The sequence below is a fragment of the Falco rusticolus genome, chromosome 6, assembly GCF_015220075.1.
Source record: "Falco rusticolus isolate bFalRus1 chromosome 6, bFalRus1.pri, whole genome shotgun sequence".
NCBI classification, from domain to species: Eukaryota; Metazoa; Chordata; class Aves; order Falconiformes; family Falconidae; genus Falco; species Falco rusticolus.
The window spans coordinates 58448635-58469243 of record NC_051192.1 but is presented as its reverse complement, the minus strand read 5'-3'; the positions used below and the strand labels follow the sequence as shown (position 1 = coordinate 58469243).

Genomic DNA, 20609 nt, shown 5'->3' with positions numbered 1-20609 from the left:
CCTGCCTCTTTCAGACAACTCTCTCCACATGGGGTAAATCACTATGAAATTGCAGCCATCTCCATTGACAGCAGAGGGACCAAAAACAACTGACTTTTTGAACAGCTAACATTTGATGTGATTAATCCACCTTTGCAGAAAAGTAGGGCAGTATTGTTTAGGAGCTGTGATGTGGATATAAATGAAGAGTGAAACTTGTACCATTAAGTAAAGCCCAACGACTTATGAGTCAGAGATGCAGTCCTAAAAAGGCATGTATTGGATTCAAACACAAAATGAGGCTGGGAGTGGAGCAGTAAAAGTACCTCTTGGTAAGCATACCAGCTTACCAAATTTGGCTTTGCCCATATCAAACATAGGAGTAGAGTAACATTTGAAACTAACAGTAAAGCAGACTGATAACAAATAAGAAGACCAGCTGTAATACAAGTAGAGAGAAAGCATGTATTACTTGCCTATAGGCAACTACAACAGAATAGTTAATTTTTTTGAAAAAACAAAAATATGAAAAAAAATTGGTACATATATGTAAATGTGGTCAAGGCAATGGCTGAAATCTAAAACCTCATATCCCCAAGCATGAGCCATCAATAGTGTTTATTTCAAAGAAAAGCAGCATTTTAATTAACAGTAGCCTCTACAAATTGACAAGAATTATGTATCTCAGGCAGAGGAAATGTCGATACTGTTTGGCATAACAAAACTAGATGGATGTTTACAGTCTACATAAACGTTGTCCTGTGGTTCCTGAAGAAGACTGGAAACTACTCAGGGAGACTATAATGTTCAGGCATGCCTTGTCAATCTTTCCCCCCCAAAACAGGTATTTGCAGCACCTATCCCAGAAGAGGTGGACTACTGAGTAGTGGATAGATCTCTGAAATATCTAAAATTGTATAAGCCTCTCTTTTGAAATGCAAGTCATGGAAAGTGATCATCACTGCTGATGTGTAACTTTTTCCAGTGGCCACTCTGAACTAATGATGACTGGGAGGTTATGGATTTCTCTGTTAATGTATCAGGGCATCTCATGAGGGCAAGCCTATTGGAACTCGTATTCTAGAATAAAACCACAGAGAAAGCAATGAAAACCTGTTATAGTTTGTATAAAGTATGTAACAATCTTGTCACAACAATCAAGTCTCTGATGTTGGAGCATTCTGGATAATCAGGTGATTGGAATGGTATTCAGCATATGAATTATTACAAAAAGGTACAGTAAATATTCTGCATGCATTTTTTTATTTACGAGAACAAAATTGAAGAGAATAGACCAATGAAGAAAGTACTCATTTCATTGCTGAAAAACGAGGCTTCTACCTCAGCTCACACCTCCTTTTTACTTACTGATCACCACAGTTGATAGAGGCTGGGCCAATAGCAAAATGAATCTATGGCAACAGCTGTATATACGTGTTTGTCTGACACGTAGCATTAACAAGCATATTACTATTTTCAAAAATTAATCACTAAATTCTTTAGAGCATGTAAGTCACAAAGTTCTGTGGAAATATTGGAGAAGAAGGGGACATAAAAAAAGGCCAACACCAAAACCAAGTTTGAGTTATGGCATGCAACAAAGTCTAATAACAAGAGTTAAGGACCACTGAACTTTCAGAGCCTAAGCTTCCTGTAGGAACAAGGACACTGTCCCCTTTGTGGTCTAAAAAGAGTCTTAAGAGAAAGAGCAAGTAGAAGAGGGATTTTATCCCTGTCTCTCCAACTCTGAAGCTAAGTGGTAGAGCTTGGAAGCTCTTCCAAGCACTTGTGTTTTGTTGGGCAACCCTAAGTCTCTGCTTTATGCAAAGGAGGAAAGCTAGCTGTGGCATGTTGTAAGCAGTTTCCCAATCCAAATGAGAAGAGGGGGCTGAAGTAGAACCCTGTGATGTACTTCAGACCATGTCTGCAGGTTAGTTTATACCCAAGTTGCCAGCTTCAGCATCGGGCTTTGAATAGAGCCCGACTGTGGCACTCAAGAGTGCATCAATGGTGGAGCTACTGGTGCGTCTGGTATTGCCCTTCATTTTTGTGTTGAAATGTAGAGAACTCCCTTTTTGTTTAATTCCAGACTCAACAGAAAACAAATCCACGCTTTTAATGAAATAAATCAAATTTTTGCTTTCTATCCACCTAGAGAAAAAAACCTCAACATACCCATCATTGTTATGTTAGAGCATCTTCCTGCACAGCTTTTGCTCTTTCAAATGTTTTTTTATTGCTTGAATCTAATTGCATATCCATCTAATTTCAAATAAAATTTAAAAATATATATCTCTTCTTTTGCTTAAACCTCTTTTCTCCATTTATTATTCAATTCAGTTGGATAATTGGATTCCTTAATGTCATTACTTTCTATTTTTCCCCATTTCTTTTACACGGAGAGATTGCAGGCCTGAATCTAATCTTTGGTAAAGCCGGTAAAGTAATCTGAAATCACTAGATTTATTCCAGTTTTTGCTGTAGGGTAATATAAATCAGAACCTAGCCTGTTTGTTTCACCCTTAGCTTGAGATTTGTGTTATCAGCAGTAAATTATGACTGCTTCTAACATCAGTATGGTGTCACACGAACACACACACATTTTCTTATTTTTCACTGATTGACTTCCCATCATTTTGGGATAGGAAGCATAAGTTTGGTTAAAAACTCAGAATAGAGCCCAAAGTTTTATGTGAAGGAGAAAGCTGGTAGTTCAGGGTGGGTTTTACTTCTGAGTTGTGGGAACAACATGTTCCTGAGGTCACTGATGGCCAATACACCAATATGAAAGTATATTAACTCTACATATACCTGATAATCAATTTCTCCCAAAATTACTACTGAAATGAAATCTGCAGTTCTTGAGTCACAGAACCATGGTGTTTGACAGGGGCCTCTGAAGACTGTGTAGTGCAATGCCGTGCCCAGAGCAGGGTCAGCTGGAGTAGGTCCACAGTGTTTGGTATTGTTCAGCTCCATCTGGCTTTCACTGTCTCTGGTGCTCTCTGCCCCTGGTACCTCTGCCAGTATCTAGGGTAGCTTTGCCTGTCTTTTCTGCCCTGACAGTAAACACTTAGAGGTGGATTGCTTTCATCTTCCACTCCTACAGGTTGTTGCAGCCCTTATTCCTTGCTGGCAAAGTGCAGGTGTGGAGCTGCTGTGTGTTTGGATCCATGGGGTTTGAGAGAGGAGTAGGAGGATGGGACTGAGCCAAGTGAGGAAGTCTTTGATCCATGGGGATTTTGAAGAGCCGTAGACATGATGACATGATGCAGTGGCCATGATGAAGACTCCTGGTCAGTGAGGAAGATCCGCTTGGCTGGCTTACAGGAGAGACAGCGATGGGAGAAGGACAACTGCTGTCACCACTAGTTCCTTCTAACTGATTGGCCCCTTTATCAAAAGGTTCAACAGCAGTGTAGTACTTACATGGTGTCAGCATATTAAGATCTGGTATGATGCAAAAGTACCAGAACCTTCTCTAAAATATCTTCATCCGTTGCACATATTGGGGGGAAAAAGGGCTTTCCCTGTCCATTGTGGTTCTACTGGGCAAAGTATAGGACAGGATTTGGGATCATATGTATTTCATGCAAGCTGGCTTAGAAATTATTTTCCAAACCAATGTGAGGAGGTGATTCAAAAGTTGCCTAGGAGGCATAGAGTCATAGAATGGTTTGGGTTGGAAGGCACCTTTAAAAATCATCTACTGCAATCCCCCTGCCATCACCAGGGATGTCTTTCACTAGATCAAGTTGCTGACAGACCCATCCAACCTGACCTTGAATACTTTCAATGATGGAGCATTCACAAAACTTCTCTGGGCAACCTGTTCCAGTGTCTCACCACCTTTATTGTAAAACATTTCTTCGTTATCTCCAATGTGAATCTGGCCTCTTTCAGTTTAAAACCATTGCCCCTTGTAAAAAGTCTCTCTCCATCTGTCTTGTAAGTGCTCTTTAAGTATTGAAAACCTTTCTCCATCTTTCTTATAAGCTCCTTTCATATATTGAAAGGCTGCAATAAGGTCTCCCTGGAGCCTTCTCTTCTCCAGGCTGAACAACCCCAACTTTCTCAGCCTTTCCTCATAGGAGAGGTGCTCCAGCCCTCTGTTCATTTCTGTGGCCCTCCTCTGGACTCACGCCAACAGGTCCATGTCTTTCCTCTGCTGAGAACTCCAGAGCTGGATGCAATACTCCAGGTGGGGTCCCATGAGAGTAGAGTAGAGGGGGAGAATCACCTCCCTCAGACTGCTGGCCACATTTATTTTGATGCAGCTCAGGATACACTTGGTTTTCTGGGCTGTGAGCGCACAATGCCGGCTCATGTCCAGCTTTTCATCCATCCAAGTCCTTCTGTGTGAGGCTCCTCTCAATCCCTTCATCCCTCAGCCTGTGTTGATAATGGGGATTGCTCAATCCCGACGCAGACCTTGCACTTGGCTTTGTTGAACTTCATGAGGTTTGCATGGGCCCACTCCTCAAGCCTGTCAGGGTCTGGATGGCTTCCCTTCCCTCAAGCACATCAGTTGTACCACTCAGCTTGGTGTCGTCTGCCTTGGGGGCACTGTTGTTGGACAAGGTCATTTTAGTTGTAGCCTTTTGAACAAGGGTTTGGATGGGAAAATCCATCTTCTTTTCCACATAAATGGTTTCTTGTGTACTTATTTTCATGGGGCTTTGGGTGTGAGATTGTTGCAGGGTTTTTTGTGTGTGAAAGACAGGCTATAGCTCCCAGTTTCTTCTGTGAAACAAATGTATTCATAGGAATGAGGCATCTGTGTGGCTTGATAGTCTGCTTCTATCTATCCTTCATGCTGACGTTAGTAGAGAAAAGCTAGTGTCAGAAGTAGCCTGAGGAGAAAGGAACAATGCTGGGAGTTGTCAGAAGTTATAGTTATTATCAGCACACAGCTGGAAATTTGATAAACAGCCTGCTCAAAAATAACATGAAAATTATTCTGCTATTGTAGGTTATAGACATAGTTCTGCTTTCCCCAGCATTTCATGTTTGGGGTTTTGTTACCCCTATATATGTATGTATGTATGTATGTTGGAGCCTATACAGTATTTAATTTACCATTTATAGATTTATATTGTGTCGAAGATTGCAACAACACACACCATACTTGCCTGCTCAACGCCTGGATTTCACATGTAGTCCTTAGGAGTCAGCACGTTCCTGAGGGAGCTTGTGGGCTGAGTAGGCAGAGGGGTGGGGATGAACCACAGCTTTCCTTCCAACCTAATGAGTGCCTGCCAGCACAGCTGAGCTGGCAAAGTGAGTGTTGTCATTTGCTTCTGGCATAGTCCACACGACTCATTCTCATTTCCCAGAGCCAGGGAAGAGCACGAAAAACACGCGCCATACAAGAGAACTCGAATGCACAGACCTCACAAGGCTGCAGAGCTTTTGGTTGACTACCTCCTTCAGCTCCTGCAGGATTACGGGGAAAACAAATAGTGTGAACATGGGCCCGTGTTAAAGCAGGCAAAATATAGAGATATGTTGGGGTAGCCCCATTCAGTTAGGTGCCTGTGCCCAGGTATGCCCAGGTACCTAAGGCAAATCTCCTTGAGTCAGTGAGGGAAGGGAGCAGATTGCTGTCATCAGCACATCTTCTCCAAATGATCATTCAGATGAGCCCTTTTTCTCTCAGCTACCCATGGAGGGCATTTAGTGAAACTAGGCAGCTACTGTGAATACCAGGAGTTAGGTGGTATGAATAACTTTTCCCATTTCCCCCTAACTGTCTCACAGAATCTCTGAGGTTGGAGGGTGCTTCTAGAGGTGCTGTGGTCCAACACGCTGCTCAGGCAAGGTCAGCTAGAAATGATTGCTCAGAGCTGTGTTCGGTTGGGTTTTGCCTATCTTCAGGGATGGAAAGTCCACAACTTCTCTGGGTAACCTCTTCCAGTGTTTGATCACCTGCACAGGAAAAAGCATTTTCTTACATTCAGACCGAATTTCCTGAATTTCAGTTTGTGTCCATTGCCTCTTGTCTCTCTGGGCACCCCTGAGAGGAGGCTGGCTGTGCTGTCTTTGTTCCCCACATTAGGTATTTAGACACGTATTGATAAGACCCCCTGAGCCTTCTCTTCTCCAGGCTGAACAGCCTCAGCTCTCTCAGCCTTTCCTTGTATGACAGATGCTCCAGTCCCTTCATCACCTTTGTGGCCCGTCACTGGACTCACCCCAGTAAGTAAATGCCTGTGTGGTACGAGGAGCCAGCACAGGACCCAGTACTCCAAATGTGTCTCAACCAGTGCTGAGCAGAGGGGAAGGATCACCTCCCTCAACCTGCTGACAACAGTCTTTCTAATGCAACTTGGAAATAAAATTATTTTATTTGACTGGGTTTAAGGAAAGGAAGCATAACAGCACAGAACTGGGTTTTTAGGGGCATGACTGGACACTATTGGTGCTGTCTTCTCAAAGGAATTTGGGTCTTTTTTCAGTGCAATTATGAGATCTTTGGCAGCTCCCAGTTTACTCTTCTTTAGGAACAGGCTGGAGTTGTATTTGTTTGCACTTGGTCGCTTTGAACATTGAACACTGGATGAGGAGGTCCAAGGGGAATGGAGAGGAGGGGAAAGAGGAATCAGGTAGGAATGGAGCTGTGTTAGCAACAGTTTGGGGGTGTTTTAGGTCTTTAGTAAAATTTTGGTTTGTAAAACTCTGCTCACACTGGCAGTTTAGTACTGGCAAGCCTAGTGGGAGAGGCAGACCTGATAAACTTGTGCAGGAATTGCTGTAAAATATTCCAAGGTAAAACCCTTGCCATTGGACAGGAGGTTTGGATGATGATACTGTGGAGAGTGGAGAGCTTTTGAAGCAGCATGAGCACATGTGGGACACATGATAGCACTGCAGGAAATACACCAAACAAAAGATATAATAATGGAAAAACTGTTTTAAAACCAGGTATGGATTTAAAACTGGAGGAACTGTCTTCCTCTTTCTGCATGTGACTTAATACCTTACCTCCAAACCCTCAGTAAATCATATAAAATCAGTTTGCTAAGCTATGCTGCTGAGTCATTTTAGAGTAACTTCCAGCTGCTGCTGAAGCCCTTTCCCACTTCCTGGGCTAGCTGATGTGGACCTCCTGAGGTCCAGCTGGGCAAAGAGCAGGCAAATACATCCTCAATATTGTCCCTGCCTGGTGCTGGCCCAGCCTGGACTGTTTCAGGCTGGGGATCAGTTGTTTGATAAAATTCCATCTTTTAAAACTGACCCTTCTATGGACCTGTAAAAGCAGCAATTGGGATGTTACTTAATGAAGTACTGAAGTACTACTATACTAAGCATTTATGAAAAGCTTGTTTCTCTGGGTAGCTGACAGCCTCTTTGCAGCACTTCAGCCAAGATGATGTGTTTTTAAACTCAGCCTTCATTGCTGTTGCTACTTGCGGCACAACAGTGGAATTTTAGTGTTTTTCTTGATCTCTAATTTGGATTGTGTTGCCCTTGCTAATATTAATAAGCATTCTCCTGCCAAAGTAAACTCACTGGGAACAGACCTGACGCCTTTCCTGATGCTAACTGCCACCCACATACCTGTTTCCTTGTTTATTGAGTCTCTCTCCCCCATGATAGTTTGGAATTGAAACGTGTTGCTTTTTTGTTTGCTGCTTTTTTTGTGTGTTTTTCCCTCTCACGATTTCTGCCAATCAGAAGATGCAACAGAAGATGAATAACAGTGCTTGGATTGTCACATTGCACGCTTGGAAGCATGGAAGTTGGAAACAAATTTATAATTTAAAAGAATTTACTGAACAAAGAAATGCTTGCAGAGTGACCTTTCCTACTTTTGAAAATTTAGTGATTGTGCAGCTGTTCTCTCCTGTCTTTTCCTAATGCATATTCATAGATTTTCACAAGGAAAAAACATGTTTGGGAAACTATGTTTATAAGTTAATTAAAAATAGTTTTCATTTTAGAAAATTAAATGTGTTGGCAGTGGCATACTCATTGCTAATGGGTGATTGTACTTTTTCAATAATAATAAGAGATTCAATGAAACTCTAGAAGATGTTAGGATATGATTAACTAGATAATCTGTATTTGAGTTGTTATTCCCAAATAAACCGGATCTCCCAGAGCCAGAAGTGTGAGTTTATATTTGATAATTATATGAGACTCAAGCTTCTTGCAGATTGTAATTCAATTCCATAAGAAAAGAACTTTAAAATGAAACGAAAGAATGAGTGCCTGTAATTACTGGAAGGCATTGTTACCAGCTTGGTCAGCTTGTTTAGTCCCTTGTCTCAAACAGAGCCCAGCAGATTATGCACCATACTGTGCTGGAGCAGCAAATAAGAGTACAGAACCCAGCAGTCCCAAATTATACCTTCCTCAAATACTGGTTTGGTTCTGTGGAAAAAATAGTTTCTGAAAGTGTTTTCAAGATACCAGCTGTGGTTTTGATTTACTAGAGGGTATTTTGTGGTGAGGTACATCAGGGATAGCTGGAAGGTGTTTGGGACGTACTGGACAGCCTATGGCAGCACAAGCAGCTGACCAAAACTAGAGATCTGTATTGCAGAAGCAGAAAACTGATGTCACGTTTCTCTGAATCTGAACTTAGAAAAGGTTGTGTGTGGTGATGTTTGCCCAGCTCTTTGTTCATGAATTCTTACACAAGTGCAGATCCACTCCATTTTCTACAGTGTTTTACATGCACATTACTGAAAATTACATAGATAACTTCGGAAGATGGTGTTGCAATTCACAGTTCTGTCTGCTTCTACCTCTGCATAGTGCCAGGTCCAGGGGCTGTAAAGCTAACATGATAAGTACAGAAAAGCTGCTATTACAGAAAATTTGTCAGTCAAAATCACCCGATTTTTGTCCACTGAAGATGCTTTTTTCCATGTTTAAGTGTCATTGAGTTAAATGTTAATGGGGCTAAGAATCCAGGTGAAAAGAGTCAAGTAAAAGCACACTTGGCTAAATTAAGAGAGCTGGAAGATGCCTTATGAATCTGCCTAAGGTAGTTACTATAATTGCTGAGAATCTTTAAGAGTCCTCTGGATCCTAAGCAAAGCACCTTATGACTGCAAAGGGTAACACAGTTTAAAGGAGAAAGGGAAAAAAAGGGGGGAAATAAACAGGCCCCTTAATGATTTAAAACAAACGGAACAGTCTACTATTTCACTTAAAAGCCACCCGAGTTGGACGTAGTACTAGTATAGTACGTAGTATTAGTATACTTTAGTCACCATGGGATTTAAATTCAGATTTTGCCAAATCAGGTCAGTGTCATGCATGAGAAGATGGGGACTTCAAAGGTAAGGCTGGGCAGTTGTTCTAAGTACTGTAAATTGCAAACCTGTCGTTGAGTCAAAATGGCTAACTTCTGCACATCTGTGTGTACAATTAGGCCTGTGGCAATTAGCTGAAAGGTTGAACTTTCCCATATTTGTGCTAAATTGACCAAAATGTGTGGATGGGAACTTGGCAAAGCTTCAAAGTAAGTTTAGAGCAGGCAGTGTGCTGCCATTAATTAACAGCTGGGTGAGTCCTTGCAGCGGGTTCTTGTAGTTCAGAGATGCAGAGCCCTGGGCAAGAAAACACTGTGGTATCTTGCAGCATTGGTAGAGGAAGGAAATGCAGAGCCTGGGGAAGGGGGATCTGCTTGCTGGAATCACCCCAAGAAATGGTGGCCCACTTCCACCTCCAGTGACATCTGTGCACAGCACAGAGCACTTGTCTAACAGCTGTGTCCCAAAGGCATTGAGACATTTCTGACTGGAGTTTCTAGCCAGATGCGGTGTGGCATTTTGTACTTTCTGATGACCACACTTCCCAACTTCGTACCAGCTGAACACTTTGATGAAAGACACCTTCCTCCTCACTGTCAGGATGTTTGTGCAGCCAAGTCATGTAGTGTCTTGGCAAAGAGGTTTGCTGCCAGCCCTGGTTGTCTTGGTGGGCTGGGGCTGTGGGCAGGGGAGAGGACAGACCGGGGAGGACCATGGCCAGAGGGGACGGGGGCCATGAAGTGTTTCAGGAGAACACCTGGTTCTACTGGTGGTATGGCACCAGGGGCTGTGTTGGCCACACACAGACTAGGAGGAATGGTTAACTTTGCACCTGCTCCAGGAAGGTTCCTATAAAGGAAATTATATAAATACATTGATTTTTTGGAACAGAGCAAAGTATGCCTTTCTGAGGAGAAAGAAACTTCCTCTTTGGAATAAGAGAATGCACCAAAAGCAACAGATTAATATCAGGAATGGGTGGTGATATGGACTAGAAATCAATGCATTCAATGTGGTGCTTTTATTAGAGACAGATGTTATACTGGGAGATAAAAATGAAAATGCTAAACTAGGCTCAGGAAAGAAATTACTCATCACTTTGCAGTTCTGTACAGGACAAGTTAAGTACTGTCTGCCATCTGATTGAAAAGTAACTGAAAGATATATCCTGTCATGAAACAAACTGTAGTAGAATCAGAAAAAGTTGAAGGATTTCTCAAAAGTTATCTCGAAGAACATCTTTGGTCAAATGTCAAAAGACCTGGAAATATCTTAAGGGGCCAACATGAGTAGTACTGAAATTACTGTATTTATCTAGATACACATGCATATTTTGAATTTCTGTATGTTAGAGTTAACAGTGATGAAATATAAACCATCTACTGTGTATCAGCTGTGCAGTAAATATATACATATATGTATACATGTGTGTATATATACACTTATATGTGCATATATATAAGAATTAAATTTATTTTTCCAGATTGGTGTCATCATTTTTTGAGACCAAGTGTGTGGACTCTCCCTTTGCTTCCTCCCAGTGGAACATCTAGCGCTCGTACGTTACAAGCCTGTCTGTCCACAGCCTTGTACCTATGAAGAATAGTTGCTAACGCAGGTGTCATAGCAGAAGAGATGTTCAAGACAAAGATAAAGAGAGGTTCTGTGGACATCCCTGAATCTGTGAAATTTTTTTGTTAAATTCAAAGGAAAATGAAGTAATCTTTTTCAGCCTTAGTGTAAAGAAAAGCTAGAAATTGCCTAAATTGAAAGCAAATAAGCAGTCTGTCTCCAGGCCTTAAGACTCCTAAATGATAGAAGAATGTTGTCTTTTTCACCATTTTCAGCCTTCAATATTCAAGCACAGTTTAGGTTCCTGTCCACTGGTGAATCTGTGAAGTTGCATTTGATTAAAAGCATCAGTGAGTACGAAACGAGTGATGAATTTAAGCTGTGTCACTAATTAAGGTTTGAAATGTTCACAGAAACTTGGCTAATTGTATTTCTTTCTTTCTTCTTAAGGCAGAATGGGGAAACAGAATAGCAAGCTGGCCCCTGAGGTGATGGAGGACCTGGTGAAAAGCACGGAGTTCAATGAACACGAGCTAAAACAGTGGTACAAAGGATTTCTAAAGGACTGTCCAAGCGGTAGACTGAACCTTGAGGAGTTTCAGCAGCTCTACGTAAAAGTAAGTTAGTTATTAAGTTCCTATTATTTGGCTGTAGAAAAGGTTGCGAAGTAATGTGCTTTGCAAACATATGGTCAAGAGCTGCCAGTCATTTACACTAAGGAATACTTTTGCTATGAGAAGCAGTGGTGAGAATGAGGAGGTAAATAGTGCTACCCTCATCACACCAGCGATTCATATGGCTGCAGTGACCAGAACCAAAAATTTGGAAAAAAAGCTGTGATTTACTCACAAGAAATATATTCTCTGCACTCTGTAATTCGTGGGCCTCTTTCACCTTGAAAAAGTGGTTGTGGTCCTGTTCAGTAAATGGTGCTGCACCTGTGGAATACCTGTGGAATATAAACCATGTGACTGCTGGACCTACTCATATAAAAGACTCTTTTTTTGGCTTCTGAAAGAGTGATGAAGTTTCATGACAGTATGTCCTGCAGATAAATTATACACTGTGCATAAAGGTTTTCCTTTCTTTAAATTTTAAGTATTGCCTTTATTTTTTCCCTATTGTCTCTTTGTAGTCATTGTATAGGAAAGGAAATCCAGGCTGCTCAGTTTATTTTCTTCTTATTTTTCATTATTTTATCAAGTTCAGTGTAGACTTTTCCTTACATTTATTATGTATTTATTCTGTAACAAGAAGAGTGTGGGGGTAGCATAAGAAGTGTATTTGTGTTACAAAGACAATTATATTTTAATTCAGAATCGAGTGTCTGCCTGAAGGTCAGAGACTTCAAAGTAATATTAATTAGGAAAAATATTGGATGGTGATGATGAACAGTAGGATCAGAACAGTTTATAAATACAATGTGAGACTGAATAAAAATAAAAAAGCCTTTCAAAGGTAAGTAGTTAATATTCAGCACACTGACAATTTCTGCAGACAGATGGACTATCTGTCTTTTCTCTTAAATGCATGCTATAGTCCTTTCCTAAATGTCTAATTGTCTAAATGTCCTAAATGAACCGGATCACTTCACAAATTACTTAGCCCCTTTTTCCTTCTAGTGAATGTTCTAACAAAAAGTGCTAACTCCAGCTTACATAAATAAGCTTCTGTCCTCATATTTTAATATTTAAGGCTCAAGATGTTGCCTCAGAATCCTTTTCTTAAGAAATTACTGACTTTGAAATAACTGTTATTTTCAGATGAAAGAATTTTTACTGCCTCAGGTATTGTGCTTGTTATTGACTGATAATTTATAGCTTCCATTTTAAGCAGTACTCAGTGCGCATCCAGCAAGATCAGACATCTGGTACTTTCTCATAAATGTTTCTAAGGAAAGTGAATGGTCTTTACAAAATACGTGTTCCTAATAAAATATGTCAACTGTTTAACTCTTTAGAAACCATTATTTTCTTTTTGGCAAATCAAAGTAAAGGGTTGTTTGCTTGTTTTTTGTTTTATTAAATGTAGGGAAAGATATCTTCTGAAAATAGCTTGAAACTGTTAGGACTTCCTCTCTTCAAAGGCCTGTTTGAAGTTATTTCACAAGATACTTTGCTCATGAAGATATATCAGAGAGTAAATTCATTACCATGTTTACAAAAATGGTAGTGCAAATAAAACAACATGAAGAACACAGCAGTATTTTTCTCTTGAAATTTGGAGACAGCTCTGTAGTCTTCTAAGCTGCAATATTTGGCTTTTAGTTTTGTGACCTCATACATTTTTTGATATTCATATCAAACAAGATTGTCTCCCTTGCATTGGTAGTTACGGGGATTGGGATCTGCTCTGTAATGGTACTGTCATATATTTAGTCCAGTTTATTGTCATTCTATGTATAATGTCTATATACAGGGCAAAATACTAATTTTGCAGAGGATAAATACAATTAGCTGTAGTAAATCCAGAGCTTCTGTCACAGAAATGCTTGTAAAATAATGGCCCTGGGCTCTCTGAGGAGCTAATAGTCTTAAGTGTTGGCCGTAGTGGCGACTTCTGCTATGTAGGACATTCAGCCTGCCCTGGCTGCTGTCTGCAGACAAAACCCCAGATGCAAAATTTGATCTTTCCAGGAGAAGCCACCAGCAGGAGACCCAAATCATTATGATTACATTTAAAGAATTTCAGAATCAAGGTGAAAATGTATGAAGCACGTATTGATTAGTAATTCCTCTGTGTGAACTTGTAGTTGGGAGGAGTGACATTTATGCGTTGGTCTAAACTGGATTTTATTGAAGAAGATTTCCATAAATCAATATATTTGGAAAAGAAATACAACAAGACTTGCCTTCAGTTCAGATTTACACTTTCTTAGGATGAGTTTCTTTGCTCATGAGATTTGTGTGGTGCACTTTCTTGTCAATTGATAAAAGGGTTGATCATCTAACCAAGACACAAAGGAAGTTCTCTTCTGCTCACACACAGTAGAAAATATCCTCAGCTTAAAGAGCTAAAACATTTTAGATTATATCAGGAGCAATATTTTGAGGTGAATTTCCTGGTTTTCACCATTTACTTCTTGTCCATCATAATTACAGAGTGGGGTACACAATCTTGAGGCACGGAAACTGCTCTTTTTTGATGAAACATAACTAGAATGTGTGTCTTGCAGTCACACCTAATGAATTACTGTATCTAACACCTTTTAATAAGACAGAGTTGGTCTGAAGTAAAAAATCCAGGACACGTGTGATGTGGATGTCAGGTCCTCAACACTAACTCTTGCACTCTGTGCATTTGCGTCAATTGTACTGTGCTGTTTACTGATGTAGATGAAGACTGTATTGACTCTAGCTTGGCTTGGAAGCCTTTGCTATTGAAGTTTCCGTTATAAATACAGATCATGCAAAGCTTAAAATAAATAGCAGTTATAGAAACAGACGCTACAGAAAAAATACTTGCAACACTTTTTGTGGAAGTGTTTGTAAAAAATATTTAGTGAAAAGCACTTCTTTTAAATAGGCAGACAATAGGCAGAAATATACTTTATACTGTTGCATATTTAGCATTCTGTGCAATCTAACAGGTTCATTAAAAGTATTTTTTGGGTGGACAGATTCTTTTTGGGATCCAGAAATTTTGGCAAGCTGTTAGGGCTCATGTTTCCCTCCATGGTGCTGAATGAGGTGAATGCTTCAGCAGTTTTTGAAATAGTTTGTTGAAGAATTGTTTATATACTGTAAACCCAGAGCCAGAGCCAGAGCTAAATGCTGAAACACCAAGTTAGCTGCCCCAACAGTCTGCACAGAGCGTGGGAGGGGGAGGAATTTGTGTATACCATTCTAAGGGAGCTGAAACTCAACTCAGCATGGTGTAAACCAGGGGTCCTCAAACTACGGCCTGTGGGCTGGATACAGCTCCCCAGGGTCCTCAATCCGGCCCCTGGTATTTACAGACCCCCCCACGGGGGGTTGGGGGGGAAACCAAGCAGCCGCAGATGACTGCCTGCCACTTCATCCGCGCGCCGGCCCCCTGGTTAAAAAGTTTGAGGACCCCTGGTGTAAACAAATGTGCCAATGCAAAACCACAAGGTAATGCTCAGGACAGAAATTTATGTGAAATTCTATGTTTCTCTGTGGTGTATGCATCTGTTTTCCAATGTGAGGTGCATCTTTCAAACCTTTCCTGCACAGAAGTGTCTAGCGCCCTAGAAGTCAAAGCAAAATCAAGTAACTGAAGTCTCTTCTTTCCCTCTTCAGTAACAAAGATGCTACGAGTGCCTTATCTTTACCACGGTGGTTTAAGGTACTCATCAAGCTGTAGAAAATTCTGAATCAATTATCATGTCCCTGTAAAAACTTTGAATCTGCACTGCTCACCCTCTCGTTGCTCTACCTGTGATGAGATATACGCTTCTGGGCTGCTGGCAATACGCCGATTAACCTGTTTTTCTGCAGGAAATGTGATAAGTAGTATCGGACAGGCTGGACCCTACCATTTCAATTTTCAAAGAGAATATCCTAATCAATAACTTTAATCCTTACCTGCTTGTTTGATTTTCCTTTTTCTATCCTAAAAAGTCTTTAATTCTTTTGTCTTACATAAAACATTATTAGCATTGTGGGCAGACAACTGAAGGAATTAATATACAAAAGTGTCATTAAAATAAAATATACCAATAAAATATTATGGACTGTTCCTATCACTCTTTAGGATTTCTTGAAGTCTAGAGGGCCAAATAAATTTTCCTTCAGATCGTTTGAATTCACTGGGTTTAGATGAATGTGCCCTAGAGTGTGTAAGTGTGCATAATCAGTGCTAATGTTCACAGGAATTATGCATGTTTATTAAGTGGAAAATAGGTTTCTATATTGTGATACTTCTTGGAACTGGGTCACTGAACATGAGAAGAATATCCTCTGGATTAATAATGGAAACAAGCACCAATGGCACTTTAAGTGGAAGGGTAGGGTTGGGCTTGATCATGATATAATGCTAGCGTTAAATAATTTACTTTGTGAATTTATTGCACATCTATTATTTAGCTATGTTTGGGGGGTTTATAGATAAAGTTTTAAAGGAAAAAAATACAGTAATGCTATTTGATTAATTACAGTCAAACAGTTTGTCATATTTTTGGCTTCTATCTCACATTTCCTGCCTTGAAGGGAATTTATTTCTAGTCCTTCATTTTAATATGTGTAGAACAAAAGAATGTGAAAAATCTATTGAAATTTAAGTGGGTATATTTGCAGCCTCTTCTTCTCTATCCAGATTTTCAAGACAGACTAGCTTCTTTCTAAAGATGGCACAGAGCTCCTTCAAAATGTTAGGTTAGAGCTCTGTTTCAGGCTTTCAGTGGCTGTGAAGAAGTCAGATTCCAGAACAGCACAGCTGTGTTTACAGATGCCCCTAACATAGATGCAGTTGCGCTGGCAGAAACTGATTTTTCTGGGATCATCTCTTTTAGCTGGAAGAGCTGTGATGGTTTTACAAGTATGGTTTGACCACTTAAGTTCTCCCTATAATAGGAGTACTTTTTAGGTATAGCATACCAATGTTAGGTATATTATACCTAATATATTTAGGTATATTATACCAGTCCTGTATTGCTGAAGAAATACAGCATGCTTTGAAATCATTCAGATTATCAAAACTACTGAGGTATCTACTCATACAATGATTTTAGCTCATGCTGTTGCTACGTTCCAGAAGATCACATCTGGAGTGCTAGCAGTCTGCCTGGACAATATTATAGTATGTTTATTGGTTGTGCCACCTAAATTTAACTGCAACACAGAAAACATCATATGTATTTATTTATAAACACAACTTTAAATTTAAAAATCCTTGAACAGGTTAATGGTACTGTTACTGAATTTTTTAAAATTATACAGAATAGTAAAACTATTATTATTACGTTACAGACAATTAGAAATGGCATTGGATGCAAACAAGTAAAGCAACAGATAGTTCTGATCCAGGGACATTACAAGGTGGCTTTATGAGAAGCAACACGTGTAGATAGGCAAATACAGGCTGGAAAGAAATAGCAGAAACATCATTGGCATCAGTGGAAGTTTTGTTTTGGGGAGGGTTGTAGAACATTCTACAAGGTAAATACTCTTAATGCATTCCTTAAGCACTCAATACAAATTGGCACATTTGAGACAATTACAGTAAAATCATTAGAAACAAATGCTCCTAAAGGGTAAAAGACCTTTCACCAGAAGTGCAGTAAAAGTTCCTCTGAAAGGAAGATTAATATATAAGAATCCAAAAGGCAGTATGCTGAAAAGCAAATGTATTTGCGGTCCAGCATTTATCACAGGGGAGCGCTTTTCAGGATGAAATATATGTTTGTTGCTCCAAAGCTCTATTAAAATTGGGTTCTCATAACTTTAAAAACAAAAGAGATTGCAATCACTTCATACAGTATTTGTTTAAAAAACAGAAGGCATGATCTTGTTGCCTGGATGTTTTCCATACAAAACTGCTTTTGCCATTTTTCCTCCTCCTCCTTCTTCTTATAAACATGAATAGGCAGGTGCTGTGCCAAAATGCAGGTCTACTAGAAAACCACATAAGAGACTTATTGTATGTTTCAAACAGAAGCTAAGATTTTGCTGCATGAATTTTAAAACAAAGGGCCAGAATGCTTCTTAGATACAAAAACAAAATCAAAAAAAACCCTGAAGGCAGTGTTAACTTTGAAGCTGACTTTTAACGATTCAGGAATGGGAGGAGACTGGTAACATGCTCTTCTGCTGCATATCTGTCTCTGTGCTGATCTCAGGGAAAATAATGGATGGACTTAATATCATTTTATGGAACTTTTTTAAAATTCTGTTTTTAGTAAACAAAGATCAGCAACCATATTGAAAAATAAAATACAGTAAACAAACATGGATTCTCATTTAAGCTGCAAAGTAAAATGAAAACAGTGATTTTCAGAAGAGGACCAGCACACTGGGTAGCAGACCGGTCTCAAAATATGGCCATAAATCACAACACCAGGCACTAAGAGCCTTTAACAATGTAGAATGGTGTCAGTTTAGATTGAAATCCTAACCTCACTGAAGCTAATGGGAGTTTTCATTCCTAATCCTTATTTAAGCGCTTAGGACTGCACTGAGCTCCTGAAATTGTTTATCCCGAGTCCTGTGAAGTCTGGTGTTCTACAAGCTGGATCTAGAGCCTGGAGAGCTCCTCCCATCATATGTGGAGGACATACTCATTACTATCTGTCATTTAAAGGCAGCAGTTATTTAAAAATTAAGTCTATATGGATGAGTGGTGAGAGTAAGGGTCCTGAAGTGAGTAGAAAAACAGTTTTAAAGGCAAAGGACAAGTCCTTTTCTTTTTGCAACATTATGGCTAGTATCTAATTTTAAAGGCTAAAATAGATTTTTCTTTGCTTCTGTTGCAAAGCACATAACAGCCCATATCCTCCAGATGATCTCTGGAGACTCTAAATCTAGAAAATGAGGAAGTCAGACAATTCTAAGAGATGAAATCTAAATAGCTAAATAGTAATTGCTCCAAATAGCAGCTTGTGGAGTGTCCAGGCTAGTGGGATGAATCTTCCTGATGCTTGAGCAGTTCAGTAACATATGCTGACATCCTCTCTCTGAGAGGCAGGAATGATAATCACAGGAATCCATAAAGCAGTCTGACTGTCCAAAGGCATCTCCAGGGCTTACAGAGTCAGCAGATGTGTGGGGATGTGAAGGTTTAGTCCAAACCTCTGATTATTACCAAGTATTGAGTTGTTTGTGGTTATATGTAGTTCCTGGAGGCACTCTTAAGGGATATGTGCAGCCAGGGCAAGATGATCCAGCCTGGAATGCTTAAAAATCTCACTATGTACGTGCATGCCCTAGTTTCCAATATAGCCCAATGAAAGAATCCAGAATGGGTAAATTTTCTAACAGTAACAGGCAAATTACTTTTACTTTATCTTTTATTTTAAAGGAAGCTCACCAGTTCCAAAAACCACCATGCATTTTTATGAGAGACCTTGTTTCTTTACAGTTCACCTTCGCTCTGTGTTGGATTCCTCAGAGAAATAAAAACGATAAATTTGGGATATTGTAACTATTTCTGTAGCAAAACTCGGAATTCATTAATACAGTTATGATTTCCCTGAAAAGTAATACAGAAGGAGTGGTGCAGCTTGGATGGAGAGATCTGTTGTTAACACAAAATATCGAAGACCTCAAAGAAAGAAAAAAACCCAACAGTCAGTACCAAGTCCCATAGCTGTTATGGTGTTCAGGTCTATTGTGGTAACAATGCTTAATTTGCTATTAATTAATCCTCAGAGCAGTCATCAAGACTGATCAGTGGTTCACAACCTTTACCCAACCTGTTGCAAAAGTCAAGTGTTTTGGAATTTTTTCTTCCTGAAACTTCCCATTTGCTAGCTCCCTTCATACCACCTCATTGCTTTCCTTCTGATCACAAGGAAGGGTGTTCACAAACCAGTGAAAACCCTTGAGGGTGCAGTGGAGAGAGGGAGTGGTGATACTAACTGTGCTTTTCTCAAAGATACTCCCTTCTCTTGCAATCCAAATAAAATAACCATGAATGGAGCATACAAAGTCTCACTGTTATGTATGGACAGTTGAGATAAAAAATGTTAAACCTCTCGCTTGATGTCTTTGGCAAATTCAGGGTTAAAAATATTTCATGGGTCAAAATACAAATGGCTGTTTTTTCATTTCTTTGGAGTGAGGGTTATTGGTTTGGGATTTTTTCCTACAGAATGGTTTGGTAGTGACTTCCTGGGGGTACATATATATATTATAGCATGGCACTTCTGGCCAGACTTGAATCAAATGTTTACTCGAGTTCTACACTGCGATCCGTGCTCTGCAGTTAAATTGTGACTATGTCAGTGGAAACCTGTATTTTAGGTCTTCAGTAACTTTGATTTGGAAAACTGGATCATCCTAAAACTTGTTCTCAAGGCTAGTAAGCATGTTTTTGGTTTTGTTACTTGGGACAAAGTCAACTAAAGTCTTTCAGGGACTTCAGCTTTTGACATTTCTTGAACTAGAAATATTTCTGTTTGTTTAAAATATAAAATAAGCTGTCTGGTATTACAGGGTTCCTGAAGGAGCCTTTGAAATCAGGGCACTTAATTTGAACACTGGAGTAAACTAATATGATTTAAATTATTTTGTTTTAAAACATTGACGTGTTTTCTTCTAGTGTCAAAGTCTGCTTCCAGTATCTCACTTGTACACATGGCCTCAGGCTGAAAACAGCATTCTTGTTTCGTAGAGTATGGATGGGAACTTGGTGCTCTGAACCAAATCCCTTCACCCAGATGCAACATCTCTGACCATGCCTCAGCTTCACCTCCTCCTCACATCTCAACAGTCCTTCAGAAAATTAAATTACCTTAGTGTTATGTACTTCCAAAGCTTCCTAGATGGACAGCTGTGAGTGACTGTTGCTGGGTATGAATAATCCAAAAATTAGCGGGGTCTGATTACTCTGGACCGTGGCTCTTGCACCATGCATTGCATCTCAGCCTACTCCATCTGCTTGTGGTACTTTGAGATGGCAAATCACTATTACCACTGCAAGACACACCACTGTGGGTAGCTATAGCTATGCAATAATGAAATATCAGGTGTTTTTTCAGGGTTCTGTGGAATGGAGAGGCATTCTGGAGCTTGCTTAGTTACCAAGTTAAATGCAGTTTTTATTATCATGTAGAAATTAGTTGAGATTCCAGTCAGGTTTCTTCTAATCATAGTCTGAACATTTCCAGTACCT

At 39.8% G+C, this 20609-nt stretch overlaps 1 protein-coding gene across 2 annotated transcripts in view; it reads left to right on the top strand.

Annotated features, from left to right (window-relative positions):
* VSNL1 (visinin like 1) overlaps nucleotides 1-20609 on the top strand; it is a 93009-nt gene that overhangs the window by 30631 nt on the left and 41769 nt on the right. For both annotated transcript variants that reach the window (XM_037392984.1, XM_037392986.1), the window contains exon 2: nucleotides 11268-11434. In XM_037392984.1, the coding sequence (XP_037248881.1) occupies nucleotides 11273-11434 (162 nt within the window). In that variant the 5' untranslated portion in view covers nucleotides 11268-11272. The remainder of the gene's footprint in view (nucleotides 1-11267; nucleotides 11435-20609) is intronic.